At 45.8% G+C, this 26,892-nt stretch overlaps 1 protein-coding gene and 1 long non-coding RNA gene across 6 annotated transcripts in view; both read right to left on the bottom strand.

Moving 5' to 3' along the window:
* Nucleotides 1-26,892, bottom strand: part of LOC122578027 (homeobox protein extradenticle) — a 41,381-nt gene that overhangs the window by 11,894 nt on the left and 2,595 nt on the right. For all 5 annotated transcript variants that reach the window (XM_043749876.1, XM_043749880.1, XM_043749879.1 and 2 more), the window contains exons 3-4: nucleotides 5,119-5,372; nucleotides 1,224-1,414 (exon numbers count right to left, since the gene is read on the bottom strand). In XM_043749876.1, coding sequence (XP_043605811.1) covers nucleotides 1,224-1,414; nucleotides 5,119-5,372 — 445 coding nt within the window. The remainder of the gene's footprint in view (nucleotides 1-1,223; nucleotides 1,415-5,118; nucleotides 5,373-26,892) is intronic.
* Nucleotides 8,767-26,885, bottom strand: LOC122578034. The gene is made up of 2 exons (XR_006320469.1): nucleotides 26,182-26,885; nucleotides 8,767-13,320 (listed from the first exon to the last, which is right to left on the bottom strand). It is a non-coding gene; the product is annotated as an uncharacterized LOC122578034 (long non-coding RNA).

Below are 26,892 nucleotides of genomic sequence, written 5' to 3' on the forward strand. Positions count from 1 at the left end.
TCACCTATTGTATGCTACTACATAACATCGGTTTTAATCCATTTGATTTTATTCGACGATGATTTTGTTTGGCAATAACAGTAACCGACAACATTCGACGGTGGGAGACCTTGATCAGGGTACGTTAGGTTACGTTCGATTCAAACTTGATCCAATCTTAATTGCCTAAAAATTTGTCTCTTTATTTCCAGAAAATTTTCAGAAAAATAGAAAATAGATCAATATTTGTATTTTACATTTCTTTATAAAGATATTTCTTTTCACTCTTGTTTCTTCTTTCGAACGTGTACCTATTTGCTACTAAATCGCTTATTTGTTGTACGTTATTGATGATGTGTATAATTTACAGAAAATATGTATGTCGTTCGAAACTGTTGCCGATAACCTCTTGTCCTACACGCTGACTGCCGATTGGCCGGGCCATAATAAACAAGAAGGTCGATCACACGTCGAGCCATTTAGCTGTTTAGTGGTGTGCTGGAACTGGCGCAAAATGTACGCGTCCTCTAAAGTGTATATTTCGGTGCAACGAAACGAATTGTGAAATAATAAAAACTAAGTTTGTGCACAACTAATACTTTTAAGATGTCTGGTAAGTAATTACGATCGATTCATCAGTGAAGAAAAATGATTTATTATTTGAAAGTGGATAATGTATCAGTAGCAATTTGTAGATTAATACTTAGTTTGAATTAATAATATTTTGAGAAAACTCGTAGAAAATTAGTGATCTTCAACTGCATGATATTTCTCGAAACAATGAAACATAATAGGAAACACAATATCGTTACCATTCATTATCATGAGAATCTACCGAATCACTATTCGCAATAGTAACATACCTCTCGCTACTATCGTCAATGTTAGATTTTCTTTTTACTGTCACGATAGGTACAGGGGGTCGTTTCATTCTTTTAGGGAATTAGGAACGTGTGAACGTAATAAAGAATTACGCGTAAATAAAGTAACAAAATATCGAGAACAATCGAACCACGAGTGAGCCTGACTCGTGCTGTTTGCGTTTGTGCCGCTTCAAATACCACGAATCAGGCTCGTGCTTGTTGTTTTCGACCCAAATTTCTTATCACGAATCTCGCCCGTTGTCGTAGGACAAGGAATTGAGACAGTGTCGATAAGTTCGATCAATTCGGTCGGTGAAAACTGTGACGGCGGTTTTAACTTAATAGAAATAAATGAACAACGTTTATGTGACAAACACTCGCCTTGCGTCGAGGAATCGACTCCTCAGAATCATCACCGCCTCGCAGGTAGACTGTTTAAGCTGCATTTGGATGCTGGAGAACTTCTTGTGAATAATTTGAACCATCCTCTCGATCTCCTTCGGCGTGATCGGCCTGGTACGACTTTGTTCCCTCAGTAGATTCATTACGTGGGTTGTGAACTCGTTACACGCCTGGGACAAAGTCAAAAAATCACCTCGTTATTAACAAACGCTCAAGGACCATGTTTCTTTTCGCGCTTCAAAACCTAAAATGGATAAAAATCGGGGACAAACGCTCGGTTCAGGTAAGAAGAAGCGCGCTATGTATCGTCTAAAAGACTTCACGAGTTTTCTTTGGATACAGGAAAAGAAGAACGAAAGGTCGTCTCAACATCAAAAGCCGGCTTGGAAGATCGCTGACGTTTCGAGGTAAGGACGAAATCGTAAAGGGAAGCGGAGGAAAGCCTTGGGAGAAGCAGGACGGAAGAGCGAAAAATGGGAGAGAAGGGGCGAGGATCGAGGGTAAAAAAAAAAGCGAGAAGAAAGGCGCGTACGTATAATGCATTATTCCTGGTGGCTGCTCGGTTTAAGGGAAAAAGGACTTTGCTCGATATCAGTATTCGAGACGAGCACGCTACCTTCGGGAGGGAGCGAAGAAAGGACACGGGCGCCTGGTAGAAAGAAAGGGAGAAGGTACGATGGTAGGAAAAGGAAAGAGGCAAAGGGAGCGAGCGAGGGGGCCGAAGGGTACCGGAGGAGGGTGGATTTTCCTGAGGGAAGGCGTTAGAAGGAAGAGGTTGGCAGGGGAGAAGTCGGACAGGGTGGCTCGCAATTTCGAAATGGATTCCACTCTGCCGCCATACCCTGGTACTCTCCTCGTCTTTCTTCCATCCACCCCGTTTCTCTTCGTTCTCTTCTCTTCCTTTCTGCTCTTCTCTCTTTGCACGAGCGTACCACCGACTTGGTGGGGTGGATCAGCTTCGTTCCTGCCTCGCTGTTCACCTAGGACGAGAGGGGTTTGGGACGATCTCGAGTAGGTGGATTGGATGGAAAACCCACTGAGAATTATGCTCTTCTCTGCGTATTTGTGTTTCCTTCAATTTTCAAATTATCGGAACGACGAGCCAAAAAGTAACATTTTCTTAAGTAATTTACAGGGAATTTTTTAATTGACCAGTGAACCGTCACGTGTTGTTACAGCGCTCTGTCGAACAAAGGACAAATACCAGTTTCTCTTTAAAGCGAAATATCTGTCGTTCGCTGAGGAAAAATACCGCACGCAAAAGACATAGTTAGGGATCGTAATGAAAACTTGTGCCGCGAGCCAAGTACTATAGATGGCTTATAAAAGACGAGGTAACGCACGAAGATGAAGGGAGGAACGAGGTCGTGGCTTCTTGTACAACCGTATCGTATCAATCGAGACGTGGTAGATAGTTCGAGGGAGGTTAGGGAATCGCGAAACGTCGATATTCATCTCCTGAAATGGCAAAGCCAACAAGTGTCCCGATGACGATCGTTAATTCGTCTGCGTGGAAAATGAAATTTCTCATGGTGGCTCTAATTTTACTGCAGTTCGCTCTATTAATATGCGTGTAATATTTCGCGGATATAGCACCGCGAGGGTTTTGGCTGGCGAGCGTTATCGAAATTCCAACTAAATATACCTGCTGGTCGTGGTTACGTCTGCCGCGGTTGTTGCGCGGTTACCGCAATATACGATAGCCTTCCTTTCTTACGTAATCGAATTTAGCGAAGTTTGCAGCAATTTTCATGAACGAATTGCCGCAATCCCCATTATCCTGAATTATGATAACGAGACAAGACGAGAAGAGAAAGAGAAAAGAAGGAAAGAGGAAGAAGAGACGGAAAAACAAAATGGATCGAATTTGACGAAGTGTTAGAGAAAGAAGTGTGTACGACTTTGCATAAATTTTGTTCGCCGAGGAAAAGACGATGGTTTAACGCGCAGAAAGCTCGCAGAGAAAAGGTTAAAATCTGTAGGAAGAATCGGGCAAAACAAAGGAGGGCATGCACCAGTAAGATTCATGCCAGACGGTATTTGTTGGCCGTGATCACGCGATCTCGTAAAACTCGATGCGGTTCTATTCTCGTACTTGTCACGCCATTTTGCATAGTCAGGCAGACGTTCACCCTAATGCAGTGACTCGGGCGGCGAGTTTGAATAGTAAATTTCGGTTATGATAAAACTTTTGGCCACGACGATATCAACCGGTAATAACGTTACTTTTAATCGCGGCAATATATTCTACGGCAGAACTCGATACATTGTATTATCCAAGCTCACCAAACTGCGTGCAGCCGTGGGCTATCCGAATACCGTTCGGAACAAGGATATACACGTTGTTCCTTTAAATAACAATCGCGAGCTTGCAGGCGATACGAATAGAGCGGCGTAAAAAAAGAGAGAGAAGTTCTCCCAGAAGTGGATTTTATTTTGCAGCGAATATCGCTTGACGTTATTCCGAAAAAGGAACGGAAACCGAATTTAACGTCGGACAAAGAGACAAAAGATCGGCTATGTGGTTAAAGCTAAACGCTGGAAGAAAGGCGAAAAACGGAAGTAAAACGAAACCATCGGACTCGATAACGTTTGACTCTTAGAAGAAGGGAAAAGGCAGGATGGGGTTTAAACTTGTTAATGACCAGGCTTATCGATAGAGCGTCAACTACCCCCGGTAACTGCAGTTGCACCGGCGTGTGTGCACGCGAGCGCATACATCTCGACACGAACCGCGTCCATATTGTTGCGTCTACAAAGAATTCCACACGCGTCCATATACAGGCCGGTGGACCTCAAAGCAAGGGTGTGCGTATTTACTGCGGGGAGACATCAAGACCGCTGACACACGGTGAAATATGGGGTCGAAACGGGTGTGGCAATTAAAGCACGCTCTCAGCCCCCCCTCTCTGTCTATCTCTCTCTGTCTATCTTATTCTCTTTCTCTTTCACACTGAACTCGAGCACGAGTTATTTGGTATTTATGTACGCGCGAATACACGAGCCGAGCCAGTACGAATGACGGGCGACGGTTATTTGCAAAGTATGCAAAAGAGAGAGAAAACACGAGAGGCGTTAAAAAGAATTATGCTTTTATCGTTGATAAGTGAGTGGTGGCGAGTGGGAGAGAGATCATGCGCGTTGCACGCCACCGATGCTTTTCGTTTCAATCGCGCGCATATTAATGAGCTGGAATTGAATGCGTTACAACGAACGGGTTCCGTGGCACGGTGCTAGCAAATAACGTTGGATTTTCACGATAGAAATAACGAAACTGGAAACCGGATACGAAATAGCTCGGATGAAAAACCAAATCGATATGCCGGTTGATATACGCGGTGATTGAATATTCGTGCGGGCGATTTTAAGGTTCTTCGAACGGTCCGATCGATCTCGCGAAGGAATCGAACGTTAGCAGGTTAACAGAAAAGTGGAACGTTTTACAAAAGTATTAGGACAGGCTGGTGGTAAAGTTTTACAAGTTCGTCGAATTTCGAGCGCGAAACACAATAGCCTGTAGGGAATTTCCTGACATTATAGAGATCCGCAGTTCGTGATACAGCCGTTAACCTGGCCGACACGCGAGATTTTACTTAACACGAGTGAGTCGGTTCATTAGCACGCAAATCGTCGAACAGAGACGAGTCTCGTACTCCGCCGCTACCCTTAAACTGGCCTCTTATCGCTTAGCCCGAAGGTAGAAAAAAATCCCGCGGAAAAACTACACAGTGACCCCTTATATTCGATTACATCGAGCATTCGGAAACACTTTGCTTTTTCGAGAATTTAACGACGAGCACGGAAAAAGGAATACCTGAAATTCCAGTAACAGTCCGCGATGTACGGAAGATAAGAGAATGATCTGTTTACGAACCTGTTCGTATTTCTCCAGCTCCTGATGGTAAATCTGTCTAATTTGGGCAAGTTTGGCTCTGTAATCCGAATGTTCGATGGCGTTGTCGGGTTGTCCAGGTGGTCCAGCCGCCGCTGCCGCCGCGGCAGAGGCCGCAGCTCCCGCGCCACCACCCTTTTCCGGTCCTGCGACACCCTCCGCGATCAACATGTTGTCCAACCTCATTAGCTGCGGATCGGGTGGTTCCTCTTCCTGAGTATTTCGTAAAGACAGGACTGAAACAGTGAAAAATCACCAAAGATTTTAAGTAAAATGTATCATACTTGTGTCAATTATACGTTTCGAACGATCGAACGAGCAAAGTTCGATATGAACGTAGAAAGATCGCACTGGATCTTGCCCTGATTATCAAAATGTTTGGCTAGTCGAGAAAAATATTAAAAGCATCCCCGTGGTTGCAAGCACATCGAAGTGGCTGACTTTGCTATCGTGACAATTTTTCTCGACGGACGACGAGCAACGGCGAACCCCCGGCGCGAGATCGTGTTTCCACGGGAAAAGAGACAGAGCAGGCTGGGAAAAGTCGCGTGCGTTTATCGATCATAAAAGAATCAATTTTACTTCGATGTTCGCTCGTATCTTCATCCCGGTCTCTCGATCCTTTCGTTCCTTTTGTCTTAAGGGCCGATGCACGCAGTGCTTTAAAACGGGGGTGGTTTTCCACGGTATAACAGTGGTTTTATCGTACTTTTACGGCGCATGATGGAGCTGGACGACCCATAAAACCACAGAGAGCGAGGCACTTTCTCTTTCCTTTTCTTTCCTTCCGTTGTTCGCCTCGTGTGACAGTTCTTCCAGAAAGATGCATCTTTCGACAGTTTTCACCCCCTTCTTGCTACATAAACCAACACGTGCACGCACGAGTAAGCACGCCGAGGGGATGAACGACAGCGCAGGAAACTCGTGCAAACTGCCGCGAGATATACTTCCCCACGGAACCGATTATTCTTCCTGTGATTTTAAAAAGTGACGAGTACGTTGTTTGTCGAGCAGGAAAGTTAGCCAAAACAAAGACTCAGGCGTGGAAGTAGCTGTTTCGAGAGAAACTCGCGGGACTAAAGAGGCATAGTGCGAACATAAACGAAAGAATTAAAAATATAAAAAGCTATTCAAATAGCTTAACCAAAGTAAGAGTTAAGTAAAATACTACGTTGCGTTTTTGAACGAACGACGGCGATGTTTCAACCCTACGTATCCCTCGACTGAGATTTGAAGATTGAATTAATTACATTTGCGGTTATTTGAGCGGCATTTAAATTCGTTAGGACCTTTCTCTCTCTCTCTCTCTGCCTCTTTCTCCCCTGACTCTATATAGTTGCTGGCTACTGGAAAAAAAAGTCTCCAGAGACGAAAGAGAAACGAAGAAGGGTGTGAAAGTTCGCCGGGATTCGTGGGACCGTGAAACGAATGCGCGGAACTAATGCATTTATACGAAGTGTAACAATTAGGTCTGCAGCGCCGGCGAAGGGGTTGAAGTTTCAAATTCCTCCAGGGACTTGACTGAAAGGGCGAAGACACAAAGTCGATCACTGGGGAACCGTTTCTTTGAGAAAGATGTTACTACGGTTACGCGCTGACTCTGTCGGTGCCTTCCCGTTCGTTAATGAATCTCCCTTACACAAGGGAGAATCGTCCTCAAACTTTCCGTTGATTCTCGAGAAAGCTGAATTTGGAATCCATTGGTTTGGCGGTGGCGAGCTAACTTTTTAAGATCGTTACGAAGAGTTTTGTATATTCGACAACTAAAAAGAACGTTTGCAATGCGATACGGAAGATGTTGCGAACAAGTAGTTGCCAGTTTTCGAGGACGAGTTAGGGGGAGGTTAGCAGCAGTCAGCAGGATATCGTTAAAACTTTGCTGCCCGTGGTACAGCGGCCGAGAACTTTTCACGCTACTGTTGGTAATTAAAAATGAAAAACCTTCACCCGCGTCGTTCGCTCAGGTAGCAAAGAAATAAAACGTACGTTTACGGTGATGCTGTAAGGAGGAAGTTGTTCCATTGAAAGTTAAACGATCGTCAACTATCGGCGGTACTTTCGTTTATTTCATGGCAGGAGAGGTCAGCTACCGAGGTCTATCGGAACTTGCAAAATTTTTCTGATCGAACGCATCATAGAAAATCTAAATGACACGCAAAGTATGGAAATTATCTCAAGTGACAAAAATAAAATCCACGCGAAAGCGTCTTAGAAACGTGGGGGGTTGTATTTTACAGAGCGGAACAAGAGTTTGCGCATCCGTGAAAGAGAACCATGTGCCGCGGCGTGCAAAATTAAGCGCTCGACCGAAATTATTTTCGGGTATCGAGCGGGAAGAAAGTAATCGGGGGTGGCTTACGGGCAATAATCTGGCTATTAAGGGGTGTAAGGGAAGGCCCTTGATACCGAGCCGGCAAGGCGCAGAGACTGCTAACCTCCAGCGGGGGTCCTTACAAGCACGTAAACTCAGTTTTACTAGCAGTTAACATTTTACGACTCAAACGGTCTGCCTGACTCTGTACTCCCTGTTTCTTTCCCAGTCGCGCTCACGCCAGTACGCGTACTTTCCTGTTCCCCTCCTTCTCTGGCTTCCCGTCGGCCGTAGCACACGGATTCGTCACACGGGTTCGGGTGAAACACCGGCTATACAAAGCCGCGACGACGTAACGCTCGTCGTTTTCGAGGGTCGTTAGCGAGCGAACTACATTAATATGACACCCCGTTGAAGATCGAGCTAATTGTCCGACTAATTCGCGTCCTGTTACGCGTCACCACGACCAAGACAAAGTTTGCCTCGTTTAAAAAATCGTCCAGGCCCTGCCTGCTTCGTTCATCAGTCCCGTGACAACGATAGCCATGAAATTTTTATGGATTTTTTCTACGTAATAAAACGAACCAACTAACGTTATTCGTACTGTCCGATCGAAGATAGAGGAACGATCGTATTTTGGTAATTATCTCGCGACGGAATCACGTGGATATATTTGTAGAATAAACGTGTCCGGCCAACGCGATAAATCAGATTGAGCGAACGAGCTGAACGGGGCAGGAGATTCAGGCGAACGGTCCTAAAATATGCAAGGGCTGCGTACACAGGGGCGGAAGAACGAGAGAAGGGAGAAAAGAGAAAATCGAAAATCCCTCGTCGAAACAACCCTTGGGATAATTTAGATTCGCGAAGCGGAGCCGAGCGGTGCGGAGGTATGGCAACAGCCAGAGCTGGCGGTGGAACGCCGCTGGTGTGTATTGATCTAAACGGGAACCCGTGAAAGCAATTAAGATAAGGCACGGTAACAAAGGGTTGTCGGCTGCTACCCGCTTTTCACCGTAGGAAAACAGAAAGAGAGAGGAAAGAGGGAAAGGAAATAGAAAGAGCGACGAGCTTGGTGGAAGTAGATACGCGATAGAGAAAGAACACAGGTCGAATCAGCAGAGGGTCAAAAAGCATTTCGAACGCGCGTATTCGTTCTCGTACCGAGTGAGATTTCCTTTGCTGCCACGGCAACAGGAATATTTCAATTCGTTAAATAATTGTTCGATTCGTTGCCTTTGTCAAAAACACGCGGTGTATCGTGTGGAGCGAGTAAAACGGTATCGGGGTGCGTGTAAACAAACAAAGAAGAAAATCAGTTGTGATTAGTTGACGCTAATTTGTATGGTGGCAAAATACATGAGCCAAACTCGCAAATTTTACCTTCGCAAACATGGAAGTAATTGTAATTAATAAAGTATGGCTGGTGGTGGGAGTATAATCGGAACTTGAATAACGACCCTATCGATTCTATCAGGGCTGGTAACGTGACACGGGGACCGGCGTTTATTTGAAATATGAATTCGCTAGAAAATCTAGATGGGCAAACAAATACTACCGCAACACTAATCCGTTCGTGGGTTTTATAGGTTTTGCGTTATACACGCCGTTAGCATACACTTGGTATGATGTTTCGTATCGTATTACATGCGAAACATACATTTTTTAAAGAATATCGTGTAATCAAACGAATAAAGAATGCGAAGGAATACCGGAAACTGTAAATAAACGGAACCGGTCGTGTAAACCAACAAAGTAAAACGCGTACAAAAAATTTACCTACAACGGTCGATGTATTTTATCGACAGAGCGTTCAGTTTAAAATTTAGCAGACAATTGCGTACCATCACCGTAGACGATATTTCGCAGCAAAATAAAATTATATTCGGAGGGGAACATTAATATCAAGTAGATTCCACAATCCTGACCCAGTTCAACGGTGCTTCCAGACGTCTGCTCGCATCCGAAGGAATCGATTCCCAAAATCCATTCAATTTTTTCCTCCATCTCTTTTTCTCACCCTCGACCTTCTCGTAGTTCTTACACACAGCATCGCGCGCGAACGATCCCAAACGTAAGACATGGCAGACCGGAAAAAGGTAGAAGAGACGAAAAGTAAGAAGAGGAAAAGAGAAAAAGGGGCTGGAATGGCTGCTCTTTTAATTCGAGGGTGAATCCGGCCGGCGGGGCTGAGCTTCTACAGGGGTGCGAAGGGAAAGATCCTAGAAGAAGACGACTGCGCGTTACCCCAGAGATCTGATATCGACACCGAGCTGTAAGAATATCCGGCCCTCTTCTGATTTACGAAAGAAATCGAGCCAAGAGGTATTCTACCTTGTTGATATCGTGTTTCGCTTCGTTACGGACGCTAGTTCTGCTCGAGTGCTTTCAGAAAGGTAGCATCGTCGCGTGTCAAGCATTATCGTATTGTCAGATCCTGAGAAAGACGATCGTTGCTACAAGTCCTTGAGCCATTTCCTTTGCGTTCTCAAAGGTAGAATCCTCGTTTTTTCCTTACAGTTTTTACCGTTACTTGCACAAAATATCAAGTCGATGCGTCGTCTAGTTAATTCGTATTTTATTTAACGAACTACGATCGCGTGAAAACACGTTGAAAAAAATATATATGTATATATTATAGTGAAAGAAAAAAAAAAGTTAATGCAACGAGGCGTCCAGCCGAAACCGGTTTTTAAAAATTGCATACCACCGGCTATATCGCGCGCGATGTTAATATAACGTGGCGCATCCCGCGATACGCAATCTCGAATTCCTCCACGTAATTCGACGACGGAAGAAATGGCGGGAGGGGGGGGGGGAATAAAAATAAAAAAAGGAAAAAAGAAACAACGACGAAGAAGTAAGTAAAATATTAATTTTAATCCTGCGGTGTTATAATACTGGGCGTAAACCGAGGAGCGTGTTTTCGAGCATGGAAGAAGCGAACACAGCGACCAAAGTTCCTGGCCACATTCTAAATTTCTTTCCACGGATAATAATAACGTTTCGGATAGACGACAGGGTGCGCCGCGTTTCCGGCTGGAACGCGCGTCCGCTCCTCGTTTCCCGTTCCTCGTGAAGCAGAACTTTTCTACGATTTCTTTCGCGCTTTGGCAATTTCGTGCTTCCGTTTCCCAAAAAGAATCCTGTGCGAACGATTTCTCGCGCACGCTCGTTCGTGGCGATGTTTTTCCATCGCCGTCACGGCTCCGTTTCCGCCTCGCTCCGCTTCGTCCCTCTGCTTTTTCCCTTCTCCCTTCGTCCGTTTTCCGTCTTTTTCTCATCCAGGCGTCGTTTCCTTTCCGAGTTCCGCGCGTCGAATTCGCTCGACCATATCTTCGATGTGTTCCACTCGTTCTCTCCCTTTGCTGCTTTTATTATTTTCTTCCTTTCTCGCGCCACTTCCGCCGCGGGAAGGGGTACTCGTCTCTTTTCCGCTCGCCGCCGCGGCTTTTCCAACCGCCGTAAATCAAATCACTCCAAGAGAAAACGCGGCCAAACCTACAATACGCGCGAAATCCCAGGGTGTACCGGGTGTCCCGAACGACCCTCGATCCCACCTCGGCTTCGTGCCATATACTGCGAGTCGAACGATGATCAAGAAATATCTCTAGAATTTCGCTTTTCGATGACCTCTCCGCGTAACACGAAGCGTAAAATAGAATATCCAATTAGACATCGCGGCTACCTAATTATATTCTACGAACTGGTGGGAGAACAAAAATATTCCGAAGAAAACGATCGAAAGTATAAATCTTTGTCGGGACACCGTGAGTCTCTTGTTACATGGTATCCTGTAAAATCACGAGGAATATCGTATTACAGCGGAGGTTGACAGTGAACAGAAGGAAAAGCATACAAGAAGCGCGAAACATCCCCTCTAGTGATTGCGAAAGAAAAGAGGGTGGAATCGCCGACGGAGACTGCGGGATCGAATAAAATTTTACGGCCGCGAAATCGTCCAATAATTGTTACGGCTCGCTTTGATCGCGTAAAACACGTCGTAAATGTCGAAAGGGACGACCCCCTGGCCGACAGGAATTACTCTTAACCCCCTTACGGGGGTATTATGCCACATTACTGGCGATGCTGCGTTTGCGTTTGCACGCTTCCTCCCTTTCTCTCCCACCGCCGTCCGCCGTATTCTTTCGAAAATCTTATCCGTCGGCTCAGGTTGACGGTTCGATTACATCAACACTCCATAAAGTAGCCGAAAGGAGCAAATAACCGTGGCGTATTCCGTGGCGTGGCTCGTCTAATGTCAGCGAATCTTACTCGGTCGTTAATTAACTACCGGTGGAAACGGCGCATTTACTCGGGCCATTTCGATCTCCGCGATCCTGCACGATCCTTGACTCCCAAGCATCCAGGATATATTTAAATTAGAATTTCAAAAGTGACTTACTCTACGTTATATCTTGTGTTATATCTTGACGAATAAATAGATTCGATAGTTTGTCGTAAAGTGTAAAGAAAAATACAAAAAATACGCAATTGAGACTGGGTCCAACTTCAACTTTTCACAGATCGGACCAACGACAGTTGCTCCGTCTCTATGAAATCTTATCATCGAAAGTCAACGTCCAAACTTTCTAAACGAAGAACCAGCGGTTCTTTCATCGTTGCGAATAAAGCCGTTCGCGGAGAATGTAGCCGCGAAACGAGCATCGGAAGCGTCGCTTCGCAGAAATTGAGGCGATGAACTTCGAACTCGACGCTTGCCATATGTTTCTTTTCAGCCCGACTAGGAGTAATCTGCTGGGTTAAAAAAAAAGACGCCGTTAATATATTCAAGCAAAATGATTACACGGTGTAGAAATATCTCAAGCGGGAGTCCGCGGCGCGCTTACGTGGCCTCTGTGCTCTGCTCGGTTGTCCGTTTCTCTCTCTTATTTCTAGATAGTCGACGCCGCGACTCGAGCAAACATCTCTCGGTGTGTTAGGCCGTAGGGCGTGCGTCTGTGTGCAAGTACACCAAGAGGTCGGGCAAGATCTTTTAATGAAACGCGGATGTTAGAATGGCAGGAATGCTGCAAAATGGTCTAGGCGTGCTATGTACTCTACGTGGAACGTACACAAGCGCGGGATCCGGCTGAGCACGCTCGAGTACGCGTAGACGGCTCGCTCGCGTGTATAGGTACGGGCGTGCACACAAAGGTGGCAGAAGCATCCACGTAAAGATATATGTATACGTATACGACGAGCGAGCGCTCGGTAGAACGTACATGGCGGCGTCTCGAGGCAAATTAAGCCCCTCGACTCCTCCGCTTCGGCTTCGTTATTGAAGCGGCATTCCTGCTTGGGAACCCTCGACGAGTCGTCTCCTGTATACGCCACGACAACGATAACTAGACTTTTTAATAGCTTAATAACGACCGAAGATATTCGCTACGGGTTAACGAGGAACGAGAGAGCCGCGGATCGCGCACGGTTCCACCCTGTCTCTCGTTACCACACGACGAAATTTACTTTCTCCGTCGACCATCATCGACCAATGAGCTAAATAATCTTTCCGCCGTACGATCTTCTTCCTTTACACGACACGGATACATCCGAATCTCCTGTGCGTCGTCCCACTGGTCTTCTTTCCGACAAACCTGGTCGCATTTTGCCAATAGCGACGCCCGATGAACGACGACCGAGTCTCTCGTGTCGCCCCGCTGGTCTTCTTTCTAGCTCAGTTACCGATCTTCTCAGCAGCTCCGTGTCATTTTGACCTTTTCAAACGACCTTTTTACTTTCGTACCTTCCGCTATTGTTCAGGAGGAATTTCATTAAAAAAACGCGAGCTTCCTTTCGGTACTTAGGCGACGGAAGATTTTCCGTCGAACGAGCTGCGATCGAGCGTTGTAGCAGCGGCGACGTTAACACAGCTATAACAAACGACAGGAGAATGAGAAGCCAGTTCATTACGCGACGAAGACGAAACAAAGATATAGCGTAACGGGGTTATGGAGGATGAAGGCGAGGGACGAGAAAGATCGCGGCTACGACAAGAACGAATACGCGAGAAAAGAGAAAGAAGGAGTGGTATTAAGAAAATGTTACAAGATTAAAGGAGAACGGGGGATGCGGGAGAAAAAGGCGGGGGAAGAAGGAACGCGCTAGCGGATCGAGAAAGAAATTCTTATTGCCTGGCAAGTCCGGCTTTTCCGCAATATACAGCACAGGTGTACCGAATGTGTACACCCCATCCCACCGTCCGTCGTACACGCTCTCGTCCGTAAGGGTGGAAACAGCTCCGTGCACGCATGGTCAGGACCGTATTCTGTCTAGTGAAACCCATTAGTCTTTGCTCTTGTTTCGTTTCTCTCGACCATAATATCCAGCCTTTTTTTTCTTCTTCCTTCTTTTTTTCAATGCGATACACTGGACGTATCGTTTATAAAAAGAAAAGGTACAAGTTATCGTTCTCCCGGTCGTTATTGCGCTCTTTCTTCGCCAGGTGACTGAAACGCGTAATTCACAACGGAAGCTACGTCGAACGTTTACTTCTTTATCCGTTTACTTTACTTTCTTTATCGATATGATCGGACAAATATCCAGCAACGAGGAACCGAGTTTTTAACCCGATGAAATTATAGCCCGGACGACGGAAATAGTTGCGATAGAATAAAAGAGTGGAACGCTGTTATTACCAAGAGAATGGTACGCGCTTCGTAAGTGGAACGTACAAAAATAGCAGTCAATTTATATATTTAAAGCTGTTGTAAAATTCAACGCGAGTCGTAATCGATGAAGCGAAGTTGACAAGAGGCGGCCGTATACACCGGCGAACCTAAAGTCTACGAACCGCGTGATCTATAGTGCCTAATGACTTTATAACCTGGTTTATTTGAACGGCGAGGCAAGCATCCGCGAGAAACCGGTAAACCAGTTTTCGCGGACACCGTTTCACGCTGTGTAAATCATTTGGTCTCGGTAACCTAACTGGAAAACCGAGCAGGGGACAGGGGACTACCGACTTCTACCAAAGGGTCACCAAAGCGTAATCTGCTTCCAACGATCAGAAATAGGAAACGAGGGAATAACTTCCGATACCGATCGAGCAAGTACACTTCGATAAACTTCGAATCGCCGCGAAACGAAACGAAGACCGTTCTCCTCCGACGACGTTTCCTTCGAAAAGACGGAGACAAAGAAAAAATTTATATTTTCGCGCCGATCTTTCCCAGGAAGAAGAAAAACTAAAAGGGGTTAATTAGATCGAATAGACGTCCGCCGATTGTAATAGATACGCGTATCCCCAGCCACAACTCGTTTCTGCCTCGATAGCGAATCGTTCGCGACGTTCCATGAATTTCGCATTAAAATCTGCTCGTTTCTCCTAGAAGCGTATATTTGTTATTTCCTGGCTGGAAAAATCCTGCTGAGCCGCGGAGTATTTCCTTTCGAGTTCTCGTTCGGAGACCGGAGAAAGAGAGGGAGAGAATGTTTCCTCCGTCGTTCCTTTTTCAAAGGGTGGGGGCGAACAGCACATCGAGCAGAAGGAGAGAGAGGGCTGGCTGGCTGGTGCGCGAGAGGAGGGCGAGAGGCGACAGGGGTAGACCGACGTTCCTGGGGGTGGAGGCGCAAGAGGCAACGTGGCGTATTGATCGAGTGGCTCTCGCGTCGACCACCACCGCTTTCGAGCCACCCGGTATAGGCGAGCGTCTGCGTTCGTGTTTCTAGACGAGGATTCGTGCGTGTGTCGCAACGTCGTTCAAATGCATGCTCGTGCACCACACTGTCAAGCTATTGTTTATGTAGCCACCATAGTCACAGGGTGATTCAAAAATTAGATTTTATCGGGTCTCGATTCCCAGACATTTTCACGTACAGCACAAGCAAAAGATGTTTGAATTGTACGCGTTGCGAATGTGAAATAACTTATCAACGATATATATTTACGCTCTGTATCGTGTTTTTATTTGAACAAAGTCGACGACGATGATATATCTTCGAGACATCTATCTTTCTATCTATCTTTATCCTCAATATCGAAGACGAAATAACCCTTTGATATTAATCTAATTAAAATTAGAAAAGATCAACTCGAGAATCGCAACTCTGGCGAAACGTTATTCTGCGAGACAGCGAGGCCCCCCATCAACTTCATTCCCAGTACAATCGATCGCGCCTTCGGGAATCGACGATACCTCTCTAAACGTATCTTTGACGTTTGTCAACTCCAGAATCAGCATATACTACGCTGCTGTATGCACGGATATAGGTGGATTGAGGCGCGTAACCGCGGTGCACCAAACTGTACACGAGGAGCGTGCTTCGTGTGGGGAGGACAAGAGGCAATGGTCAGAAAATAACTCAGTCGCGGCGTTCCCATGTACACGGCCGTACGTGTGCGTATCGAGGTTGTGAGCGTTGAAAACGCCATGATCTATGGTGTGTGCATCCTACGAATAACGCGATGATACTTGGCCTGGAAAATCTGCGAAGCGCATTCGCACGATCGGCCAGAGTTTTGCAAATACATCGGCTCGCAAAGTCGCCTTAGCAACGGTGTAAACGCGTTATCGCGATGTCGTATTTAAAGATTTTTAATTACCGAAAGAATTAGTCTCCAGCATTATGATACGCGACGTACAGAGTGAGAGAGTCAATTTTGTAATGGAAACGTTATTAGCAATAAAACGTTAACGTTGTAGCGTCTGTAAACTTTATTTGCAACCGGAGGATCGATTCTATCGAACAGATCGAACAATTTGCAGAAAAGATTGAAATTTAATGTGCCGCGAAAGTTATCCAAATCGTTGAAAAATTCAAAGTTGAATTCAACGAACCAGTTTAGATTCTAACGCATTTCGTTCATTCGCATACGCGTTCTCTCGTTAACTCGAGCAAATAAAGAAATCGGATTACACAGGCAGAGCGGTGTGCACGATTTTTACGATAAGTTTTATAACTGGTAAAATCGTAAAACCTGAACTCTTTGGTAGGTTCTGAAATTTTCCACGTAGACGACCAGTATCTGTTCTCGCGGATGGACAGGATACGGAGACTTTGGCGTTTCATTTTCATGCCGGTGGCTCCCGTGGGCGTCATAAACGCACGCCTCGCGTCTGTGCATCACCATTGGAAAAACTACCCTCACCTTTTCGACTCTCGCGCCGATTCGGTTTCCAACTAACGAGACGAACCCTCGCCTCTTACGCGTCAAACACCGAACACCCACGCTAAACGTATCGATGATAAAAACTTTGCCCCGAGGGACAATCTCGTTATCCTCGCCATCTATAAACTATCGCGAAACTTTCCTCTTGAAACTCGTTTCGTCCGGCAAGAATTAAAAAGCGACCAAAAGATTGTTGGCTACGGGGGCCCGTCTCGTAACTTTCGCTCAGTTACCAAAGCACATGACGGAAGACCGCTTGAAAAATGTTATCGTAAACGACAACATTGTTAACGTTTTATGAAACGAGGCTCCTGAAGGCGGTACGCGCCGCCTCTCTTTGCGAATTCTTTCCGATTGTTGTACGAGTAGGAAGGAAAAAATCGGATAATACGGTCCTTCGTGGAAGCTCTAATGGAGCCATAGAGATCAGGCATGGCTTCTAGAGAGACTAGAGAGGGTAATCCGTCCCTGAGGAAGGGTGGACCGACGCCACTGTCGGCTCAGCTTCATCCCCGCCAGCCGTTCATCGAAGGGGAGGGCAAGGCGCTCGATATCAAATCGTCGAAAAACCATTGTGAAGGTATCGAGGTCGAAACCATTGCTACGAAATACGTTAATCCATGGAATCTCACAGCCGAACAATTTTTCAATTTACCTTGCCCATACCGATTAACCGCGATGGAAACGATAACCTTAGCATCGTCGGTCGGTAGCAACGATCAATTTAATTCTTATCCAATTACTTCCGAACGGTTACCTCGTTGAACAAACCTTTTGCAATTGCGGCCGAAAGGGGCGTGATTACGGCAAAGAGGAAAAATTCGCGTTCGTTGCGAGAAGCGCGTAGTGCTACGATATTAAAAATTTGTGTGCTAAGCGAAAAGACGTAGACGAGGATACGTGTCTACACGCACGCAGGTAGAAGCGTCGCGCACGTAAACGCAACCCTCTTTTGCGGTTGCAGAGACATTTTTCTCGTGGCATCCCTGTACATGCATAATGCATGCAGCCAGCATGCCGCAGACTCTTTACGCGTCGAGAATTCGAAATCGTTCGTCGCGAAAATTCTCGCTGTGGGAGAGAGTTCCCGTTGACTCCTGTAACGACTGGCTTTGCCGTCGGATCAACGAAACAACGTATTCGTCGTATCTTTGAATTACCTACGAAACACAATTTTAATACAAATAATAAAACGAAATACGTTGCCTTTGACTAAAATTTCATGAAATTTCCTACGTCCGCGATACCAACGTCCTTCGTCGTTTGAGTAAAAAAAGACAGTGCAGCGTCGTTTATCGAAGATTTGTACCGCGCTCGGTGCATTAACCGATATCAAATATTTTCACTTTCTTTCCGCGCAATTTTTACGGACCGTCTATCCTGACAGATAAAATCGGTGTCTCCTACGATCGCGTTACGCTATCGTGGTTTTCGCGCGTTGCAATATAGATAGAAAATCAGTTGCGATAGGAGCGAGGAATTAAAGCAGGGCCGTGATGCGAGAACGGGGAGCCCCGTACGCTGGAAACGTCATATTCGCGGCTGCCGTTTCTGTACCAGACACACGGGACCTGTTGCTGTCGAGTTTACGGTGTTTTTACGAGCGACGTTACAGCCACCCCTGAGTACGGGGGTTGAACACACCCTCCCCGCAGAAACGATATCCCTCTTCTCATTGCTAGTACCTCTATGTGAAAGCTAGAACTGTAGAAAGAGAGGGATAGAAACCGAAACGACTATCCGTTTATATCTTCCCTTACAACTTTCTCTCTCCTATTCGATCGAAACAAACGACTGGACGAATAATCACTCGGACGAATCCTCGCTCGACGACGAAGTCACAATCGCGTGTTAATCGAAGATCGTGCGTAGATTACCAAATACGATACACAATACGCTTCGTATATGGTATATTCTTCGAGTCAGCAGCGATATGCAAATTCCGGGGGTACTTTTAGCCTAAATTCGTCTGGTCTCGGGCGATTTCTCGAAGGAGATCAAACTCGCGAGCAATTGAGTCACGTCGACGCGACACGACGCGACACGACGCGACTCGACGGCACGAAATTTCGTTGCGACGGTCTTCTCAAGGCGAGAAAAGTCGAAGGGGAGAGATTCGGTGCGGCTGACTTCCGACGAGACAGTGCCGCGTATATGGAGGGTCGGTAGAAACAAGCGATAAGTTTAGCGAGAGTTGAGAAAGTTTCTGGTCGTTGCCGGCACTGGCTACGAAACTTTCCAACTACCGAGTTTTGTCTCGCGCAATTAGAAGTTCCCTGTATTATTCATAGCTAACGTTGCTCTTCCTCGTTCCACGGTTACTCCTCCTTCCTCTGTCTAAGCTTCTTCTTGTCGTTCCGCTTTCGCCCGATTCTCTTTCGGCATGGCAGCTCGGCACTGGATGTCCCGACCGCTTCTTCGTAACGCGCAAAACTCAAAGACAACCACGAAGAGGCGCAAGTCGCGCACGGTTCATGAATTTTAATGAAATCTCCGGCCGGAGATGGAAGCTCTTTCGTGTTTCTCCCTGTCCTCTCTTCTACGCTCCTCTCTCTTTTTCTCTTTTATTCGCGCGAATACACGCGCGCCTGTTGGTGCTTTTCGTCCTGATCTATGCTCTTTACGTGCTGCTCGATATTCGCCGCAACGTAGCGCCAGTCCGCCTCCTTTCGCAACTATTCCGCGAGCGTGCGGCTCACAAGCGAACTCGCCACAGCTCGTATCCGCTTGTATTCCCATCTCGGGCATTAGTGGAATTCGAGGCATGGAAATTCTAATCGGATCCGCGAACCGCGTATTACCAAAACCTATCAGATATCCATAACGTTAACGAGATAACGTACGCTCGGCTTGCGTCGTAAAACAATCGCGAATATTCGAGAATTGGCGAACCGCAGCGCCAGACATTCTCGATAGAGCGACGGTGCGTGTCTCGGTATCGGGACGATAACTTCGAACGATTGGCTAAACGTCGTGTTCTCGTTGGATCGCGCGCGAAGCCTCGCAGTAACGCCGCTCGAACGTTGGCCGATCGATCGATTAATGACAAAGTAACGTGCACGCGATAGAACGTAGTATTGTAGTCGCGCCGATGCTTCTCTCCTATACACGGCAGCTATAATTCATCCCGCGATAAAATTATCCTGATACGCTTTTCCAATGGAATACGTACGACGTTTCGCTCAAGGACGAGCTGTCACTCTCTTGTCATCTTGCGCTGCGACGGAATTGAAATGGAATTAAATTAACGATAACAGTGGCGGCTGTATGTACGGCACGTAATAAAGTACGTGTACGAGCGCGCAGCCTCTACTTGTCGTGCTACGGACTAGAGTAGATGCTCGGCATCGCGTGTCTTGGATTTTCTCCGCCGAAACAAGACACGATGATACTTATTTCATGTCGAGAAACACTCGGTTATTGTTATTCCCGAGAGTGGGATGCCATTCGGCCGTCACCTCGCGCGTCTAACCCCTCGAACTAGGCGTCGAGGCGATGCAAGTGCACGATTCCGCTGCAACTACGAAGAAATCGTCGACTTCTTTATAATACTCGTTAGCCGAATCACTGGAGATTAATTAGGACGAGAACGAATCGATAATGAGAAAACATGGTTAAACGAGAAAAGACTGGAGCTAAGAAACCGGCGACCGGTAAAGAGAAACTGATTAGAATTCGAAGAACGAGAAGGCGACGAATCGAAGAAAAAAGGGCAAGGTTATATTCCATCGGGAACGAAAAGGGCCTAACGATCCACGGTACGAGCTTCTCTTCGCCCCATGCAATCTCCATAGAATTACCATACGATTAAGAGAATACCGACCTCCGGTGTACGTACACTGGAGCCAACATTAGCCCTTGAGAGTCTTCCAATTAGCCTCTCGAAAGATCGTTCGTCTCTTGTCTATATAGATCGCGCCAGAGTTACCGTAGAGGACATAAGATGTCGGATATATGCCAGCCAGATAATCAGGATACCCCGGGATACACCAGGATACGCCAGGATACAGGATAAGTGGCGTAAGAAGCTAGATGCCAACACGAAAAGTCGTATTTTTTATCAGAACGAATGCGACTTACCACGGATTATCTTTTTACATCGTTGCAAGCGTTAGAACGTACGTACATGTACGAGTATATCCACGGTGCAGAGAAATCGAAGGTACGGTCGCTATCGTTGTCAGATTGTCTTATCGAAAAAGGTGAGTCGTAAAGGGGCGTACTATACCCTTTGGATTAATAATCACCGACAATAGCCAGGATTGCGTATCTAGTGGAAACGCGTGTGGGCCAGGGTGACGTGCACACGCAGGCGCGTGTAAAACACGTGAGAGCACGTACACGCGAACAGAAAGGAGTATATTGCGTGGCGGACATGGCGGTACTCCCGGTGTGTTCTCCTTCTTTCTTTCCCCGTCTTTCTCTCTGTCTTTCGGTTTACGAGCTTATTTTACTGGATTTTTATGATATAACGTACCCGCACCTAGCTCGAGCCCGAAGTTTATAGGTTTGCGAGATTTTATCGTGGCGTAACGTATGGTTTGTTAAATCGACCCCCTGCGCAACACACGCGTGCCCGCCGATTCATATACAAGCACACTCGGAACACGCACGATGAATTCCGCAAAGGGGCCTCTTGCCGGTAGATATTTATCGCGCGGTACGACGACCCAAGTGGATCGCTTGTTTATTTTTCCAAACCCTTTCGCGTTTTTCGTTTTCCGGCTCGAACGCCAGGAACTCTCTAGAACTGTACACTACCGTCGTGCTCAAAATCATCGGACGAAGCTTACCATTAGCAACGTAAACTTGCGAATAACGATACGTCGAGAGCGGAGTTACCGCTTCCTAACGTTTTGCTTGGACGCGATAAAACCGAGTCGTACCGAGTAATTATACCGCGAATTACGTACGCGTATATCGTGCCGCGCGAATACTTTTACGCGCTGGCACAATGCGTTAATTGTACATTCGGCGACGTATTGCAAGATCGGGATCGCTATCGATCGGATTGCAAAAGGGTGAAGGGAGATGCTTTTGCGAGGGCGATGACCATAACGACGACTTCCGGTCAGTAACTCCGCGCAATTAAAGCGACTTAAGTGCAATTCCGTTAACGGGACAGCCAGTGTAACTGTCGTGTACGACTTGACAGCACAATGCCTATTCGCTCTCTTGGATTTTCTTTTGTTCTCTCGGTATCGTTACTTGCGTGTACGCGACTCGCTACGTGTCTTCCTCCTACTTTTTCCATCGCGTTTCCCAACGAAATCCAAGCTCGCGTACTCGAATCCGTGACGTTTTGCTCGTAACCGAACATATGGTTGCTCCAAAAATACCAACGATGCAAGGTTATCTCGGTGCCGCGGGTATTTTTGGATTTTCCCTCTTCACCGATGTTCCACTTGTTTTCCGAACAAAAACGCCTACGTCAAGCCTCGTTAACAAATACGCGTGTATCTTATCTACGACCAAGCATTACGGTAACATTATTGCTTGATAATGCAATAAGCTTTTATCTTCGTCTATAAATATGCGACGTAGTGCAGCACGAGTAAATGTTTCATGCAACTTTCCTGCATTTACGACCTGTGCCCCAATACTTTCTTTTCTTTTGTTTAACCTGCTCCTTTTTCGAGCAAACTGATTATCGCTTGACGAGCCTTACGTTTACAATTACGAAACAATCGGCCATCGCAAGTTTAACCTTAAAATCACAATAGCTTCACCTTCGCCTATACCTAATGTGAAATTTTAATGCAACGAATTTCTCCGATTCCTCGAACAAAGAGAAGCATCGAACAAATACGAAGGCTTTTCCCGTGGCAACAGGAACCATCGCAAATCGTCTTGATAATAAGTAAAAGCCCTTGCCTCGACGTTCATGAGTAAATATACCGAAGCTTGGTGCAACCTTAAAAACTTTTCGTAATAAATCAGTGCACAATACGACAGGCTGGAATCGGACAAATCTCGTTAGTCGAGTCGAAGAAGTTTGTGCCCGAGAGAAAGAGAGAAAGAGAGAAAGGGAGTGAGAGAGTGAGAGAGCGAGAGAGCAGAAAGGCCGGTTCACCTTGGTTGCTGGAGCCCATCTGCATGCGGGGACCGCGGATGAAGAAGAGGGAGAAGAAAAGGACAAACGAAAGAGAAGAGGAGGAGGAAGAAGAAGAAAAGGAAATCGAAGCTAGGGGAACGACATTCCAACCGGGGTCGGGTTGAGAAGCGTCATCTCTTGGAAAACCGACGCTATCTTTCTATATTTCGCCAACTATGGCACCAACGACCGAATCTCGTCGATCGAAACACGACCGATTCCGTCCATTTATTTCGTTCTTCTGCGAGATAATCGATACTAATTAGAGAGTCTGTCTGTTCCGCCCGCCGGAAAATTTCTCCGTTCGAATTACAAAACGGATTGCGATCGGATAACAGAAATCGCGCAAACGCGGGAATATTTTAATCCCGATCCGCGATATAACTTCCGTAAATCAGATTACAGGGAATAACGCGTTAAATCATAATGTACGACGCGTATTACGTCAAACGAGTAAATTACGTACGTTATTAATTCTTCAAATGCGATGCTTCATTTAGCGGCTGTCTCTGTGACGAAGAACATTACGAATCGTTAATACGAACGTTGATAATCGTAATAGATCGCAACCGTATCGAGATAGGGAAGATTTCATCTTATCTTGGGATACTTGGAATAAATATTTCAGCAAATACGATAGCCGGACGACTACGAGAATTTTTACCAGATACACGAGCGTAATAAAGGGAAAAGTGAAAATACAACAAATTTTTATGCGCAAGAGAAAATGAGAACTACGCTTAAATCACCATAGCATAGCGTGTAGAATCGCGTGAGACAAACAAATACGCGGAACGTTGCGCAAGCCTTAATTAAAGTGCGCGCTGTCTAATTAACGTACAACATACAGTTTACTCTTATCAGAACACGATGTTCATTAGGAAAATTGTAGAGTGGCCCGTTAAATTACTTTTCGAACCTATCGATAGAATTGAATGCGCATATTGCCACTGTGCAAGCTTCGCTTGTGTCGCGTTAAGAAGTTAATAATTGAACGGCTATCACTTACCATTAAATCATATTCATATGTACATAAAGGAGTATGTTTATTCGTAGAGGGAAGATTCGCGACCACCAGCGAGGAAACTTGAGAACGACTGATTCGTGAATCGTAGAGACGTATAGTAAGTATTTTGCAGGAACAGTGGCACTCTGGCCCAAAGGTGCTCTTGCGAAAACACTTAAAGCATGGCTGTGTGAAATAAAACCGAATTACTACTGGAAAGCGTCCAAATTGAATATGGATTTTTAATTGTTACGAGGGAACGCGACCGCGACAGTGTCGTTTCAGAAATACGGAGAATCGAGAGTAACGCGGTGCCGCGCTTCGATGCGACGCAGTCTCCGTGTCGGTTTAATTAAATGACGATAAATCGAAAGAGATAGGGAAAGAGTTGACAGCGAGACAGGGGTGATAGAGAGAAAGAGAGAGAGAGAGAGAGAGACAGACAGACAGAGCTGCATAACCGATTGCAGTCAAGTTGTATTTCCAAACTCGCGTACGTTACGCGCGCTGACAAACAATAAATAAAGTTGACCGCCAATCGGACAACCAAGCTAGCAATCGATAGCGACCGGTCTTTGATTAATTACACGGCTACACGCGACCGTTCGTAGGAATTAACTATTTGCTATTTTGAAATTTAACCCGATATAATAGGACGTAGGTAGAACGATTCGTCGTGCCGATTCATCGTTCACATTTCATTTTACGCGATACCTTCGTTCCGATCGTATTACAAATTCGACAAAAGAGTGGAAGCATTTTCTAAAAGGACTTCGCCCTCCGAAATTACTGTATCTCTCGCGTTGAATTCACGTCGATAGCGGCGAGAATATTTTTAGTTGGCAACAACGGTATGTGGCGTCGACGATTATACCACCGCTGTGAGGAACTATCCGAAGAAAAGGTCTCTGAACGTCGAAGAAGAAAAAACGGATTAGAGGTTGGTAGGAAGACAGGTTCGAGAAATCCCGCGGATTTTCAGCTCCCTCCCCTGTTTCCCCCTCCACTCTGTATCTTTCTCTTTCTCTTTTTCTTTCTGCTACCCTTCGGGATCTTCGTACGCCCCATGGGAAATCGGCCTAAACGGAGTCCTCCAAAACAGGTTTTCAAAGATCTCCACGTTTCGAAGAATAGCTATTTCGGATGACCGTGACAAATCGTTACTACGAGACTAACGCAACGAAACTATAAGTCACGATACCAGATATTCAAATGAACATAAACCATTAAAAACAATATAGTCCATTCTTAGCCGGTCAGAGAGAGAGAGAGAGAGAGAGAGAGAGAGAAAGAAAGAGAGAGAGAGAAAGAGAGAAACGATTCATTTTCTGTTTCGATGAGCCAAGCGTTGGTAGTAGCTGAAAGATAGGGGAAAGATCGAATCGGTCGGCGACTACAATAACAATCGAATGTAACATTGGTAATGTCGGTACAAGCTGGTACGACGTTTATCAGTTGTGGATAAAAGAGAGAGAAAAAATATCGAATGGGGAGAAATCTGAGTTGGTACGGTCCTGATCCGAAGTTATCCGAGCTCCGCGAGAGAGCCGATTATATTAAATGGCTGGTAAAACGGTCTGCTTAACATAGCGTTTATCTGCTCCTCTTGGTTTTAGTACTTTTTCACTGCCTCGTCAGCCATTGCCCATAAACTCTACTACAAGCCTCGCCTCTTTTTCTCTCTTCATCCCCTGTCGCTCGCTCTCCGCTACCCCGTACATTTTTCTCTGTACCTTCGTCTGACCTACGCGTACATGCGCAACCATGTGTCTGCGCGAGAACACGCGTGTATACTTAGCACGACTCATAAAGAATATAGAACCATTAAAACGACTCATCCTCTTGAGTGTGCTCATCATACTTTGACGCCTTTTTTGTTTACATAAATCCTCTTTACGCTCTCGACTCTGTTTCACGTTTTATATCAGCCATCGAAAGAGTTCTTTCATGAATGTAATTAAGAATGGCCATTGAAGCCTGGCCGAAAGTTTCGCCGAACGTTTTTCTAGACAACTGTACTGCTGTTACGGGATAACGTAACGCATAGAGCGTAACGTTCGATTCCTATGTTCAAAGAAAACATTCGTAAAAAATGCAAACGGCCGATACGTAATCAATAATTACGACAACCTTGAATTTTTAATCATGCACCTACAATACGATAGAAACACACGTGGCGTCCGTTTCTTTCACAACGATCGAACGATTTCTACTTCTTCAAATGTTAGGAATAAATCGAGGGATAACCAACCCTGTAGAAATTTGATCAACGACCACGTGCTTTTTAACCTATAAAACGGGCATCGTTTCGCAACGAAGAGCAGCGTGCCTTTTACCAATCTTATCAAAGAAACGTATATAACGGCCGCCGTACGTGGAATGTCGTCGATGTCCAACCCTCCACCAGCACAATACCACCCTCGCCGCGAGAAAGGAGAAAACTAGCGAGCCGCTCGAAAAAGGGAGAAACGACATAGAAAAATAGAAAAAGAGAGTGTGTAGAGATATACACATATACTTACAGCGGAACGACGTGAAAGAGGGTGGCTTAGCATGAGGGGCGTGGTGGCCCCACCACCCCCATCAAACGACCAGGCAGAAACTACTTTTGGGGTAGCCGACCCACACACCTCCTTCTCCAATCCATCCCTCCCTCTCGGTTCCACCCCATCCCACGAAACAGTTCGAGCCAAGCCAGCCACCCCTCGCACCCCAAAAATAATTGCACGTTTCGTGGTCTCTTGATCCGCGCGTAAAAGTAATCCAAACATCGCATAAAAATTATGTTTACGAGTTTCGAATGGGCGCAGGGGTCGACCCTGCAGGGTAGACGACACTGCACTGCACGCCGAAAACATATCAACAGTCTCTCTCCTCTCGCCTAGATAGGGATCTCTTTCTAGGAATTTCTCGGATTGTTTAGAACTCGCATGTGAACCACCGGAGCGACCGTGCGAGTTACGAGGTGATCTTCCGCACTTTTATGGAGTGTTCTCTTATCTTAGTGGCGTACATTTAATCGGAAATTATTTACTGCGGTTTTCGATAGACTAATTACTAACATTAGTAATTAGTAATATAGAACTGGATTTTCTTGTATTATTTAAAACTACCTGCGAGAATAACAATAACTGTGATCTTTAAGGTTTATTGGCAAAGCAATTATTTATCTGCGTTATTTGCTTTCTTGCGAGAAACTAGATCAATTAACAACAACAACAATAAAGATAATA

The sequence above is a fragment of the Bombus pyrosoma genome, linkage group LG3 (assembly GCF_014825855.1).
Source record: "Bombus pyrosoma isolate SC7728 linkage group LG3, ASM1482585v1, whole genome shotgun sequence".
In the NCBI taxonomy this organism is placed as follows: Eukaryota; Metazoa; Arthropoda; class Insecta; order Hymenoptera; family Apidae; genus Bombus; species Bombus pyrosoma.